Source organism: Corvus brachyrhynchos, unplaced genomic scaffold (genome assembly GCF_000691975.1).
Source record: "Corvus brachyrhynchos isolate BGI_N302 unplaced genomic scaffold, ASM69197v1 scaffold94, whole genome shotgun sequence".
NCBI classification, from domain to species: Eukaryota; Metazoa; Chordata; class Aves; order Passeriformes; family Corvidae; genus Corvus; species Corvus brachyrhynchos.
Genome location: NW_008238330.1, coordinates 10,592,779 through 10,607,806, shown reverse-complemented (window position 1 = coordinate 10,607,806; position 15,028 = coordinate 10,592,779). Strand labels below are relative to the sequence as shown.

The window sequence follows — 15,028 nt, the reverse complement described above, 5'->3', positions numbered from 1 at the left end:
GCAAAAACATCAGATGGAATTTAGACTGTGTAGACAGGGTCTGGCTCCCCTGTTCATGGAAGTAAGGGAAGGTTTTAGGTGTAAAACAGTATTGACTGTTGTTCTGTAAACTGAAAATTCTCAGTGCAAGCATCATAAGCAACAACTTTTTTTCAAAGTTGTAGAGATTAAATAAAGTAGGACTAGACAAAATATAGCTACTTGCTCTAATGTTTCTCAAGGGAAATTGCTAATTTCCAGTAAAAATGAAAAAAAAATGAGATTTTTAATGTTGTCACTTCAATTTGGCAGAATGTCTCTCTCCAATATACACGTTTTCATAGACAATTTTGTATGGATTTCCCTTATTCGGGCCCAAGCAAGAGAAAAACCAGGAAAACATGCTTAGTATGCATGGAATGAGCAATGGAAGGACTGTTAGTTTGGAGTGTGTGAAAATTAACTCTAAGGAGTAGTTTGTGGACTGTTACAGAAATCTGGTTACTATCATATCTTTACTCGTTGTCATCAGAGTATAGTGTGAGATTTCTTTTGCTTTGCTAGGTTGGTTGGTGTTCCTATTCCTATTTACAGTTTCTCCTATGACATAGGAGAAACAGAGCTGTGTCCTCATGACCTTAGAGGGAAGTCTCCAGAGGTGCACCCAAAGCTATCTTGCTTGAGCATAAAGCTAGGCCAGATGTGCCTACATGACCTGCCCAGCAGCACACCTTTGGTTCCCAGAGATTTCGTGCCTGGCTGGAGTGCAATGTAGGAAGAGCTCCTCAAGCAGAATTTTAACCAGAAACCCACTGAGAGCAGTGGGAGCTGTGATATTTTTACCATAGCTAAGGACCCAGAATACTTTGCTGCATCCATTTGCCATGTTGAAATGTGATTTAATTCTAAAACCAGCTTGTTGCTGGACCAACATTAGGTTCTTTGTAAAGAAAATATGAAGCAGAACTGTATAAATACATTTCTACCAACACATAGGGAAAAGGAGGGTATACTCTTCATCCAACCTATTACAGTGTTGAGTCTTTCTGTAACTATTTTAATTTTTTTTTGGTACCATGCTTTCCTGCTTGGCAGCATTTCCCTTTGTCATCCCTGCTGCTTTAAACTGTATTTTTCAGGGTAACATGTTTAAGAGATAGGTGGCAAATAGAGGAACACTGATAATAAAGAGGGAAAAATTGAGAAAACTGTGTATGTGTATATACACACACACATATATATGCAGTATGACTGTGCAAAAATGTTGTCAACTCTGTGATATAATGTGAAAAGATGGATTCTGAACTTACTACTTCTAATGAGAGATAAAGAAACTGCTTTATTTCTTTATTTATTTAATTTATGAGTGCAACAAAAATATGTAATAAATGTAGTTTTCATTAACAAATGCAGCAACTGTAGCTATATAAGCTATATATTTTGGGCATCTGGAATGAGCTTTTTGGCTGGTTGGTTTATAAAAGGCCTATGGCAAGATCCCCCAAGTTACTTAATTTCTATTATATCGACTTTCTTTTAGATGCACTGAGGTGTGTTACCTAAGCTCACTTTTTCCCCAGTTACATCACAGTGCTAAAAACAAACTCCAAGAGAGTGCATTCCGTCCAAGGAAGAGGAAATTACTTTAACATGTTTCCTGTAACTGTTCTTTATGGTATAAGAAGGGCCTGCAGCATGGCCTTATTTTTTTCATTTGGACAAAAGAGGAAAATTGCTGCTACTATACAGCTGAAGAAAAAGCAAACCTTCAGAGAAAGAATCAAAAGAGGATATTCTGCTTTGGACTGATTCACCAATGTCTTCCGCCTGCCCGCCTTCCTCATCTGCAACTGCAACAAGTGGGTCTGTGGTGCTGCCTTGACAACGTGGCAGTGTTTTCATCTTGTCTGCTGTGACATGAGTGAGTGATTGAGGTTCAAGGCTACAGGGAGAAGTGCCCTATGTATGCATTCTTGCAAATATGTACATAGGGCATAAATAAATAGAGAAAATCTAGGACAGCTGGAACAAAGTTTTGGTGTTTTTTGTAGAAACAGTGATCAGCTGGAGAGACAAGACTCTGTGTGTGCTTGTGGATGTGCGTGTGGTAAAGAAATGTAGGAAGAAGCAGTTTCACCTCCAAACTGGTGTGTTGTTATGAGGCTTGTCACATTTTGCTTGAGTCCCAGCTGTGCTACTGGGCCAGTAGTGGCTACACTCATCTGTGAATTCTTTTCCACCTCTGTTAATTTGTGCTGTGTTCAGCTGTGTTTGTGCAGTGTCTGAGACAGTAGGACTCTTGTACTCTAGAGGAGTTCTTGGCTTTGGGGCTGAAAGAAAAGACTTATGTAGATATTGGTTTGATTTTCAAACAGTGGGATTTGTTAGCTGTATTTTTGAAAATCAGACCCATAGATAAATAATATTTTGATTGTAGGTTATGTCTGGGTTTTTTGGTGAATTTCACATGAGTTATGTAAGCATTCTATTGCCATCCATATTCTTTTGCTGTGCTTTCCAAAAAGAGCACATTCCATCCATTCATGCTGATCAAGAATAGCATGTGAAAATGGCACCAGCAGCAGCTGCTCTTTTGAATAGAGTTGTAGCTGGCTTGAATCTGATCCCAGCTGCCAAGAGGTAGAGTTTGTAAAAATTGTAGCACTACACTTGGCCCAGGACAGGGGCTCCAGGCAATGCTACCTTACCTCTAGTCATTCATAATTTATGAATAAGTAATTAAACATGTGATGTAAAACTATAAAGAAGTAATGCTTTCATACTGTATCTTCAAAGATTCTATTTAATCTGAAATCTCTTAAGACATTAAAAGAAAAAAAAACAGAAAAAGAATAAAACAAAAAATTTGGAAGAGGTTTCTTAGTAAGAGCTCTTTGAAGTCACTAGCTAGATTGAGTTGATGAGGACCAATTAAAGCAAAACATGTGTCCACAATTTGCTGCCATTTGTTCTAGGCACATCTTTATGGATGAAGTTTGTTGCCTCTCTAATGATGAAGATGCAAATGCCTTTCCCATGAGGCTGAGCAATCTCCATTTTTTATAAAGACCTAATGTGATGATTTAAGTCCTACAGCATGAGCCACAATATGTCTGCATTTTCTGTAATAAAACTTGCACATTGTAATTTGCCATGCGTGCACTGTTCACTCAGAGCTTCCAAGTTGCATGTAAGCTAGAGAAAAATGTGGGGACAGGTAACTGGTGGAGCTCTTGGTGCACAACCTGTATATAGGACTTTCTTCCTCAGGCATTTATTTTCCTGAAAAAATGCAAGGACTTTTATTTTCTGTTTACTTCCAGCACTAGGGTCTGTGTGAGGACCTGTCACCATGGCATTTGAAATAAACGCCCATCTGAGTGCTTCTTCATGTCATTATCACTTAATGTGTTCCCAAGTATCACTCTTTCATCTCAGAAGCCTGGCACGATGCCTAGTAATATCTATAGAAAGAGTTTTCTATTTGCAAGCATGTACCACTCTCTGTAATAAAATGAGCAAAAATGGCTCAAAAGTGGCTGTGCCTTATAACACAGGCTGTCATAAGTCTTGTATCCCCTTGCTCTCCTTCCCCAGTGTTAACTGGCAGCCTGACTGCCTTTCAGTCAAGTCTTTGCAGTGAAGTTCACCCCGTAGAAAGGGTTAACACAAGCCTGCACTCCATTCCAGTCTGAAACAAGTCCAGGGGCTCATCCCTCTTCTCGCAAATATTTGATAAGCAATTGAGTTTGTCAAATTCCTGTATTAGAGAAGACCCAGTTCTAAGTACCTTCTGAGAGGTGTTGAGCATCATTACCTCCTAATGCCTCTTGCCTCTGATAGGAACCCGCACCCACCAGCTTTTCTTTCTGTTGCCAAGTGCTGTCTGTGAATAATTACATGTTATTAATAAGATTGTATGCACTGATGGCTCGTTTATACAATTACTCATGGCTCGTTTAGAGCAAGTGAAGAGGCATGGTAACGGTACAAGAAACACTGCTGCCAGATGCAGGAGAATAACCTGTTCTCTGCCCAGAGTAGTAGATGAGACATGAAGAAATGGATTTATAGAGGAGGTAGCTTGACATGAGGCATCAGGCAAAAATGCTTTAGCAGGTAAGATATTGAAACCCTAGAACAGGCTAGTCAGGAGGATTTAAGTCTGGCACTGAAGCACCGAATGGAAAAAGAAACATCTCTCACGGGAGACAGAGGTCATCTAGATGATTTCAAAAGCTCCCATCAAACCCTCTGATCCTGTGACCATTAGGTGCTGTGTCCTTACTGCAGATGAGCCTGCTTGCTTCCACAGAGGGCTCTCAGCTTGCACAAGCCATGTATAATTAATCCACATGCTAGAAATGTACAGCTGACATGAGCTTAAAGGTACTAGGGATCACTTGATACACATCAGCAGAGAGTGTCGTCTATCATTCACTAGAACTCAACAGAGAGAAAAAAATCCAGCATTTTTGTTGTGTTCTGTTAGACTGGCAGGTATTAGGTTGAGCAAAGACAGCAGCAGGGAGTAGTTATCCAGCAACAGATTCCATCTAGTTTGCTTAAAAATTAGAAAGGTAAACAGCCTCTGGCTATGCAGTGTATCATGTACAAAGCTTTTTGGGATACTCACTGGGCTGAGGCATTGGTATTTGAGAGTCACGTGGCTTGGTAACAGCCTGCCCATCGGGCAGCTCACAGCAAGCAGTCCCTCAACACTTCCTTTTCCCAGAATTCAATTAAAGGTTGTTGCTTCAGTTTCTCAGCAAAAATTGCCTTCTTGAAAGAAGCTGCAACCTTCCATTTTGCGGTTGTGTCCTGGAAAACAGAGGACACAATCCTTTTTAAAGAGGATTCTAAAAGCAAAGCAATGCACCTTATAAAGAAACTAAATGGAATATACATTTTCTTATCAGATGTAGGCTCCAGTGTCTTTGATGTGCCCTTTAGTGAGATTTCAGCTGCACACACACATAAGAAGGAGGATTCCTGCTTGCTGTGTGAATAAGCACAACTCTGTGAATCGGATGGCTCTTGCCATTCAAAAGTGAGATTGTTCCCATTAATAGTTTGCAGTATTTATTTTAAATATGCTGTTTCCATGAACATTCCTGCCCTTAAAGGCATTGCAGTTTTGGTAGGATTTCACAGATAGCGTGAACTCTTTAACAAGTTTGAGGTACATCTGTGGGGTGGGGATGTTCTGCCTTGTTTTGCCAAGAGCAGATACAAATTTAGGACATAACAACACAAACAACTAACATATTGTGTAAAGTTCTCCAATTTTCTTGCAGCTTTGCTGAAACACAGAAAGATGTGTAATAGGCCTGGGGCTGTAGAATTTCAGGTCATGGTTTAGGTCCTTGACACTGAATTTGGGATAAAAAGCCAACAGGCAGTTACATTATTATATTTGCTCTTTCTATTTGCAAACAAGCAATTCGTGCCTTTGCACATATCATTTGATAGTCTGAGTATGTTCTTGGCATTAAGCACCTTCAATTTTATACTTATACTGGTGCTATTTGCACTAGAACCCTCTGGATTTTTCAAAATTAATGAGAGCACGGATCTCTCACAGTGTTTATATTCATCAAGCATTCACACACCAGTTGTGTGACATTCTGGTAACAATGTCCATGATCAGTATGCTAGAAAACCAAGGAATATTAAATAAATACATATAAATACGTATGCTTAGCCAAATGTGAAAGTGCTGGACGGATTTGGTTTTAAAATTCCTTACCACCTTGTTAAAACGATAATCCAGTATGAACCTACAATATTATTTCCATCTTATGTTGTGAATTATTTGTGGTTTGGACCTGAACTGATTCACATTGTATGACAACGTATCTGTCTGATCTATTTTAGATTCAGTACTGTTTCCCTCAAGCTTTGAGAGAGATGGTTTAGAGGGAGAGTGAATAGGCAGGAGCAGAAATGTGACTTCCCTCTATTTTCCCTTTCAAAAGACTATTCATCCATCTCTAACAGAAATGAAACTTCAGGAACAAAGACAGCAGCCTGTGCAATTTCACGTGTGTGTTTTGAGACTCAGCGTCAAGTGGAGGAAGAAATGCTGCTGATGTGCAGGCCTAGCAACCATGAAATATGGGTCCTGTTGAGTTCAGTGGCAAAGCTCTCATTGACATTAGTAGGATTGGGATTTTATTTCCAGCCTTCATGTTCCCAGCTTGCTTTGATATGTTGCAACATAGAACAAAAATATCCTGTCAAACATCTACTTCTTTCCCCAAAGCCTTCTTTTCTTCCTGGCTGTGCCTAAGAAACATTTTATGGTTTCTGACAATTTTGCAATCGAGGCGTGATTCAGCAAAGACAGTTAAATATGTAAATTGAGTTGTTAGCCCCAGCCAGACTGCTCCTACAGCAGCCACTAGCCTTGGGCTTGGATTGCTACTGCACTACATTCCAACAATCTGAAATAAGAAAATTTATAAGTCAACATGGGCTCACCGGTGTCTAATGGCCATGAATTATCCAATGCCTATGAGAGTGTTCCTGTGGGAAAGACAGAAAAAACTGCTGTTAGATACTCTGATACATTGTTATTTGATATTCCCCCGGTGTGAGAACTGCCCTGCGCCACAATTTGTACCACTGGTATCAGTAACGCAGCAATATTTAACCCCTGCCATGTTTAGGTGCTGAAACTTGTATAAGTTAAGTGTCTTTAACTTCTTGCAACGTCTTTGATCTTTTCTCCCTCCAGGCACCCCTTGGCATGCTACATTCTGTTATTTTTGAGCAGGAAAGACATAACTGTGGATGTTATGGCAGCTTCAATTGCTCGTGTGTGTGTCCATTGTAGCTCACTGCAGGCTGTGTAAATAATTTACTTGTGAAACCAGGCTCATTGCAGGCAGTGGAAACAGTTCAGAACAAATACACATACACCAAAATGCCACCCAGTTAGACAGCATGCGATGGGTACTGTCCCTGTCCCTTCTCTAAATAGAAAATATATGGATGTCCTCTGTGGTGCTACAGATTTTCCAAAGAACTTGAGATTATACCAAAACTTAAGCACATTCAACTCAATGAAAGACTTCAAAACTCTACCTGTGAAAAAACTTGGTGTGAAACATCATCCAAGTTATCCTTTGGAACAAAGTCTTTCCTTCTAGAGGCAGTGCATCTGTCTGGTCTTTATTTGAAGACGGGCAAAACTTCCTTGGCAAATCAAGGCCTTGTACATAATTAGTATGAATGTATTGTTTTGTAATACGTTACTGGTTTAAACTATGTATATCCTCTAATGCCTGAAACCTCAAGGGCAGGATGTGCTCCCAAGGTCTGGGAAAAGTCACAGTCTCATTTCACATGAGTTTATTCCCCCTATTATTCTTGGATAAGAGGAAGGTATTTGTTATATGTCATACACAAGATGTTTTAAAAGTCACCTTAGCAGGTAAAATACTCTACCCCTGCTATAGTAACTTAAAGGTTCTGGAAATGAGGAGAGAAAGTTTATAGCCAGTCACAGCCCTTCTGCTAGAGAAGGCAAGGGAACCACAACACTGAGGCCATGATTCCTTGGGGTGGAGATGCTGGGCCTCCACACTGGCTGGTATCTCATAATGTGCATCACGATTTCCCACGAGGAACCACCACTTCAGGTTTTGAAGGAGTAGTGCAGTGTAGCCCTGCCGGCTTTCCCATTACCGAACTATTCCTTTTGCTCAAGACCAGGCTCCTGGTCATATCCAGGGCCAAGGACAGGATTTCTGAGGCCAGGTTTTCCAAATCAGCAAATACTTAATAACTGATTTTGGCTCTCAGTGAATTTTCCGAAGTACCTAAGTAGATTAACCTGCTTTCTTCCTGGTGGCTAGAGCAGGAGACTTCTGCAGGTGCCTTGAAGAAGTGCACAATGCACGTCTCTCTAATACAGAGTGCCAAGATATTTTGGAAAATCTGATCCCTTTTCCTCAAATGTAAGGGAGCAGACTTTGTTTCAAATCTATGTAGTACTATGCAGAGCATAAATATTTTGCTTCAGAATTGATGAGTATCATTCAGTGCTTTCTAAGACCAAGTTGAAAGGAAAGGGAAAAAAAAAAGAAGGCACGTGGAAGGAAGCAATACAGCAGGGATGGGTAGAGAGATGGCTGGATATTCCTCATTATAAAGTAAATATATTCATAATAAAGTAAATATATCCATTTCTTATTGCAGGTGTAATTGCAATCTTTAGGTGTATTTCACATACCCATTGAAACACTTGTGCTGATAGGATTTATTGTGTGCCTGTTCTGTATTCATTAGACTGTTGTTCCTCTACTTTCTACTGCAGGCACATATAAATATCTTTCAAGCCACTGCCATCATCAGTAGAAATGTGTGTGCTGTGGCAGAATAAAGCTTGCTCTGCATGGAAACCTAAAATATTGCTTACAAGGAAATGTTCAGACCACTCAACAAACTCTATCTCATAAGATTTTTAACCCATGGACCTTCCTTATTGCTAGAAAAGGAACAAGCAATTCCCTCTCATCCCTGAGGAATATTGGTCTTAAATAAATTGATGATCAATGTCATCAGTAGTTGTGAGTCATTGCAGGAGACCCTGAAAGAGTTTGAAATTTTTGTGCACTTATAGAAGACCTCACATCACATTTTATTGTGACTTCCAGAGTGAATCATGGAGTATTAGTGACAGTGCTTTGGTGTAAACTGTGAAAAGCAGCATGGTTTCTGGCCACATTATAAATCCATTTTGTAAAACCCATGGCTTTGTTGCTGCTGGAATTCCCATGCATACAGCCTGTGAGGGATGTTCAGTTCTCTAATATGAAGTTTCTCATTCTTTATGCATTTGGAAAAGGCACTGCTTCTTAAAGTTAGCATTCCATGGGAAGGATGATGACTTTGCAGTATATTCTAAAGCATTATATATATATATATTCACTGGCTCCTGTAGAGGCTACAAATTCATTATGCCATTGCAGCTTCTCATTGCTGAGAGCATTAACAATTAACATACAGACACCACAATGAAGATGTCAAAGAGAGGAAAGTAAAGATAACAAACCTGATAAATTAATAGCAGCATGCTTGCAGGGCAAAATACTTGTGTTTGTATAGACAGATTTAGGTTTGCCTTAAAGCACAGGGAGAGAAAAGAAAGTGGCTTAAAATCCTGTGAACTTTCAGCCTTGTCTTGGAGGTAGAATGGATCATCTCCCATTTTTTGTTGTTCACTTCAGTAGTGCTGGGGTTTGACAGTATTTTTTCCTTAGAGAACCTAGCCATTTCACCTAGTTCAAAGATGTTTTGTTGTGCCATTTCAGGAAGGAAGAACTGTTTTTCTGATCAAGGTTCTGTACATGCCCGAAAGCCTCATGTTAAATCCCTGCCCTGGGACCTACTTCGTAATGCTGAGGTTGTGAAGCATAAAGTTAATCACATTACAGTCTGTACTGCACAGAGGTACCCTGAAAGTTATTAAGGATGAAGCCTGTGCTGGAGAAAGAGCACTAGGTGCTTAGGGAAGAAGGATCCTCCAAGGCTGTTTCCCAGGAGCAGACAAGGAGGCTGTGCAAGAATGGAGTAGTGTTTACAGCTTATTAGGAATTGACAGTAGCAGGTTTTTAATTTTTTTTTTTTTGTGCAGAGCAATCCTTTATGAGAGAGATCATCTACAAGATAAGAGTAATAGTACCATGGGCCTCAGCTATGCACACTGCAGTGCATCTTTTCTTGCCCTTGGGACATTTGTCACTGGGACCATTAGTTTCAGAGTCACTGCTGAGCATGCATGTGACTGACAGGGAATCAGATACAAATCCTGTAGTCTCTGAGGTGGAGAGGAATGAACTGGAGACAGAATAAAACAGACAATGCTTAGTGTACATTGTCAAAGAAAGGGCTTCTACAGGAAAAAGGAAGATCCTCTTTCCTTGTAGTTTACAGAGCTGAAGAAAACCTGGGGTGAGTGAGGTACAGTGTATGACTAGCTTTCTTTCAGGAAAATCTGTTTCAGAAATGAAAGGAAGTTCTGAGGAAAAGTCTTGGTCTGAATTGTTGTTGGGAACATCTCTTAATGCTCCTAGCCATTAAGCTTCTCTCAGTTCCAGGGCACCTGTCTTCGCCAGTATTTCCCCAATCTGGAAAAGATCCCTTTTTCTTGCAGAAGATGGTGACATCGTTTAATGACTTCTGTCAGTTCTTCTCAGCCCTGAGCAGGCCACTGTCCCCTCCTGTGGAATGTTCCCTGCTCCTGGCACTTCAGTTCTGCCAGAGTAATGTGCCTTTTCCACAGTGGTTTTCAGTGCTGCGTCAAAATTTTCAGCTTCATTCCCCTGGTTCACAGGCTCTGTGGCAACGCAGAGCTGCGCAGCACAGCTCAGCACAGCAGCCTGTGCTTCTGTGGACCATGGGCTGGCTGTGCTCCAGAGCAGCCCTATCACAGAAAGAACAGCTTGAGGGTTACAGTCAATTAGCATAAATTGCCAAGGGCCCAAAATATGTTGTAGAGCCAGTGTGGCTTGTTCAGCCTCAAAATATGTTCCCTTTTTCTTCCTTCCTTTTTTCTTTTCTGACTCTGTGGAGGAGAAAAGGCTTAGAGCTCATTTTTGTCATTCTCAGAGGAGGGATGTAGCTGATGCAGCTGGAAGAGTAAGGCCAAAAGCACCTCCTAATATCCAGGATACCCCGGGCTTTTGTTTTTGTCACTGTATGTCTTATCTTTTGAACTGTAAGCATCTGAGGCTAGGGGTTGGCAGTATTTGGATGTGTTATACAGTGCTGAACATACTTTTGGCTCTTATTTAGTAATTATAACAATTAATAAGAAATACCATATGGCTAAAAATATTGTAACTCTCAAAAGAATTCTTGGGCCACTTATTTTTTGTGCATATGAGTGTGTGCCTCATTTAAGCTAATTATTTTTGTATTAACAAGCATTGGTTATGCCATCCTTCTGCTTTTATTTTTAGAAATATTCAGGTTATTACAAAAAGTGTGAAGAGTGAATGAAAAAAAGAAATCCGTTTCCTAGTACTTGTCTTATAAAATTAAATTTTCTGGTTGGATAATCCTATATTTAATCCTCAAAGGGATGTGTCCCCTAGGGGGAACATTCTCTGCGCCCTCAGGTACCTGCTTTCAAAATGTCAGAGGACAGGAGATGAATCCAAATGAATTAATGAACCCAAATACTTGTTTGGAAATCAGGTGGTGTTTGATTATGGATTTACCATCTTTAACCACAAATGTGAAATTTATGGACTAGAGACACGTTACTCTCAAATTTTAATTTCTAGGTTGTGTTCTGCTTTTCAGACAATGCAGCAAAATACGATGGAGTCCCTCTTACTCCCTGTCTCATCAATTATGGGAGACCGGGAAATCTCAGTCTTCAGTGTTTCAAGATGAAATTTTTAGGTCTAACAGAGATGATCCTTTTTAGCATGGCATAGACAAGTGTAAAGCCTCTTTTGTCCTATGGTTTGAAGGGATTCAAGCTTTATATCCATGGAGGAATGGAGATCACACATGGTCCTGGTGTGTCTGCAGACTGCCTCTGTGTGTCCCACTTTTTGGACTGGAGACCTATTGTAACAGGCTATGACAAAAGTTTCTGTGCTTGTTCAGTGATATTTTGACAGCAGCGTGTTGTTACTGAGCCCCTGATCTAGTGCAAAGGATGCATCCATGTGTGATTGTACTGGGCAACAGCATCCACAAGGGAACAGAAAACACAGACCAAGGACTTGGGTCACCTCAGTACTTAAATTATCAAAGTAGGACTTAGAGTTGATTTTTAAAGTAATGAATGAACTTACAGAGGTGTATTTCTCTAAAATTCAGTTGTGAGTAGAATATGATGCTTATTGCTGTTAAGGAAGGACTGACATAGCGTGCCCATTTCACTGATAATTTCAGAACTATTTCCTGTGTTTAAATATTAAGTAGAAACTATTGAAAAGCTTTAAGTACTGCCTTTTTGAGAACAAAGGTAAGTATATTTTTAAAGTGTGATCTGATATGCTGAAGGGGAACACAGGGGAGAGATGTGCAGAAGAATGCAGGTTTGTGTTAGTATTTTTTAAAAAAACAGCCAATTATTTTGTGAAGTAAAGTTGTTTTGTGGTGACAGATGTATAAAGACATTGGTTGTTTCAACATGAAGTGTCACTGCCAGATGAATAACAAGATTGTGTGAAGAACTGCAGTCGGATCAGCAAGGCCGATTCTTACCAGTCAGAGAGCTTTTGGAGATTACAGTATAGCATGGAGAATTTATTGAGGTGATTTATCCACAGTGCTTGTGAATATACTACATCCATACTCTGTCTCAACTAGTGTAGAGTGGATGTCAGTACCTACAAATGTATTATTAATGTTACTTTTGGAAAGCAGTACGTTTTTGCATAGTTTCAGTATCCTTCATGTTCATGGATTTTGAACATAACTCTAAAACTCACAGTAAATCTTCTGCTGTTGAAACAAATAAATTTTTGGGAAAACATAAAAAAATACTTTTAAAAATTACATTTGATAACAATACCCAGTCAGCCTTTCTGCTGCCGAGAGCCCCTGACAACCAGAAGTGGAAGCCTCTATAAAAGAGACTTCTGAAAGAAGCAAAGGAGGAAAACGGAATATTTTGGTTTTGCCTGTGGGGCTGTCTTCTTGTTTTGGAAGCTTCCATCAGTAGGTGTGGTTTGTAGAAAAGACAGGTGGAGAAAAGCAAGCTAAAAAAATGCAGCAGATGAAGCACTGTTTCATGTTCAGTCCTCTGCTTTTCCTTTGCATCCCTAAGTTCTTCTGCTATGAGTGAAATGAAACCAAAAAGACTTGGTAGAGGAGGAGACCAAGAACTTTTCTTTTACAGTCAGCAGTAAGACAATTGTGTGAGAAAAGACTCTTCATCCTGTGTGGTTTCCTCTGTCATGATATCAGAGAGGGTGAGTTCTCCCTGCTTCACAATGTCGAGCAGTTCTTCATCTGTTCACCTCACGCTCACAAAATCTACTAGCCAACCATGCTGACGTTTCCTCCTGCCCAGCCTTGCAGATCCATATATTTTGTTGCTCAGCATCTACAGCCAGGGAAGAGTTACCAAAAGAAATAACTCCTTTACAGCCACCAAAGAAGGACCCCTGCCTAGAATTTCTTGTTGCACAAGTGCTCCTTGTGAAGTGCAGAGAAAGGAGTCTGGCAGAGCTGCCGATTTTGGCATCCCGTTGGAAACTACTACTGGAGGTAGGAGGAGAAGAGTGGAGTGGGCAAGGGTAGCTCCCCCAGCAAGGGTGGGGAAGATTGCTTTCAGACCAGTGTAGTACACTGCACTTCAAAGCTGTAGTGAGAAGGAAAATGAAGTTGTTCCAGGAGGCCAGTCATCTGTGTCTGATTTTTCATAGCAAAACATGTTTTCTACAGTGCATCTGTGCAAGAGTAGGAAACAGTCATGAATTTGGCAGTGAGAAAATTTTGCCTTTATAAAGTTATTAGATGCAATGGTTTCACTTTGACAGCCCTGAAATAAACAAGACACTGAAGTGAGAGCTTCTCAAGTTTGGAAAATTCAAAACTGGTGTCTTTGCTCTGAGTTATGGCAGAACACTGTGGAAGCCTCTGGTAAACGAGCTTTAGAGATTTACATCCTTATGTTTGCTTTTCTGAATAAGCCAATATATTTTAGTATAGAGGCAGTATCTTTTATGCAGGTAAGCTAGGATGCCAGTAGAGATGTGTTTGTCATTACATAAGATCAAAAATGCGTTCATTTATAATGTGCATTCCAATCTCAAGACCCTGTTAATTTCAATGAATTTCAGGGTCTAGTTTGAGGGACAGTGTTTTAATGAAGACATAAATCACCATTCATAAGCACCTTTGCTACTTTCATATATAAAATCAGTAGCTGCATTCGGGGTTCACTGGTATTCATAGTGCTTTTGGTCACTACTGAAGATGTATTTTTCTGACAGGTCATTTATAATGAACTGTGAGAATAATGAATTGGGAACTATATGTGTCTGAGGGAGAGAGGTACCTCTTAGTCTACTGAATTTGCCACATATTTCAGTGTTTTAAAATATTAATTTATTTTTATTCCATTACTTAATGCATTGTCCATTGTTCAGCATAAGAGAATTTCAACCTGTCTGCCATACATGCATTATGCACATCTACTAGCCTCTGGTACACTCATCAGGCTCTGTAGGTTGTCAAGATATTGCCTCTAGGGCAAGTTTGCATATGAACTGCATCAATCTTGTGCTTTCTTCCCCTTCTCCTACCCCATTTTCTTTTGTAGAGGACATTGGCACTGCTGGCTGTCATAGGAATGTGGTAGGATTGTTCAACAGGAAAAGGGGAGATGCATAGCTTTGCCCATAATACATTTAGGTTGCTACCTCCAAGCTCTGCAACAGCAAGGGACACGACATGGAAAGAGTCATCAGTGACTTTGCAGTTGCAATAACATTCTGGTGAGGGCAGTGGAATTTCAGTACTCCTGTTTCGAGCCCAAAAGCCTTTACAACCCCCAGCGAGGACTGGGAACGTGTTGTTTAGGTGCTCTACAGACATAGAGGTGATAGATACGTGTGAGTGAAGTGTACACCCTGCTGTTCTGTGGTCTCGTGGAGAAGACATCGCTGTGATGCATTTCACAAAGATGTTGCAGAACTTCTCAAGTATTTGGTGACAGGACAGAAAAGCTACCAAACTATATTCCCTACAGCCTTCACAGAAGAGGCAGAAGCTAAACTGTGTTGTGGATGGCATGTCTTCACCCAAGAAGAGTGCTTCGTGGCACAGTTTGGAGATGAGATAAAGGAGAGACCTCAGAAATGTATGTCTGACTGCTATGCTTCTGTAGTATTCCTGTCAGCAGCCTTCTAGCTGTTTACTCAGCTTTGAATGGAATTATATTTGTGATGGCTCCTCTCTAAAGCCAATTTCTGTGATGGAGGGGATTAATGGGTCTCTTTTTTAAGGGAGCTTTGCTTAGTTCTGTCAGTATGCTAAAAGCACCCTCAGGCTGTTTTTAATGTATACTGAG

General features: G+C 40.2%; 1 protein-coding gene across 5 annotated transcripts in view; it reads left to right on the top strand.

Annotated features, from left to right (window-relative positions):
* The window catches only part of TMEM108 (transmembrane protein 108), a 165,235-nt gene that overhangs the window by 81,907 nt on the left and 68,300 nt on the right, over window positions 1-15,028 (top strand). The window contains exon 1 of one of the 5 annotated variants that reach the window (XM_017734535.1): window positions 1,695-1,838. The exons of the other annotated variants lie outside the window; for them this stretch is intronic. Within the exon in view, the coding sequence (XP_017590024.1) occupies window positions 1,796-1,838 (43 nt within the window). The 5' untranslated portion in view covers window positions 1,695-1,795. Of the gene's footprint in view, window positions 1-1,694; window positions 1,839-15,028 lie in introns of those variants that run through there. 5 annotated transcript variants of the gene reach the window in all.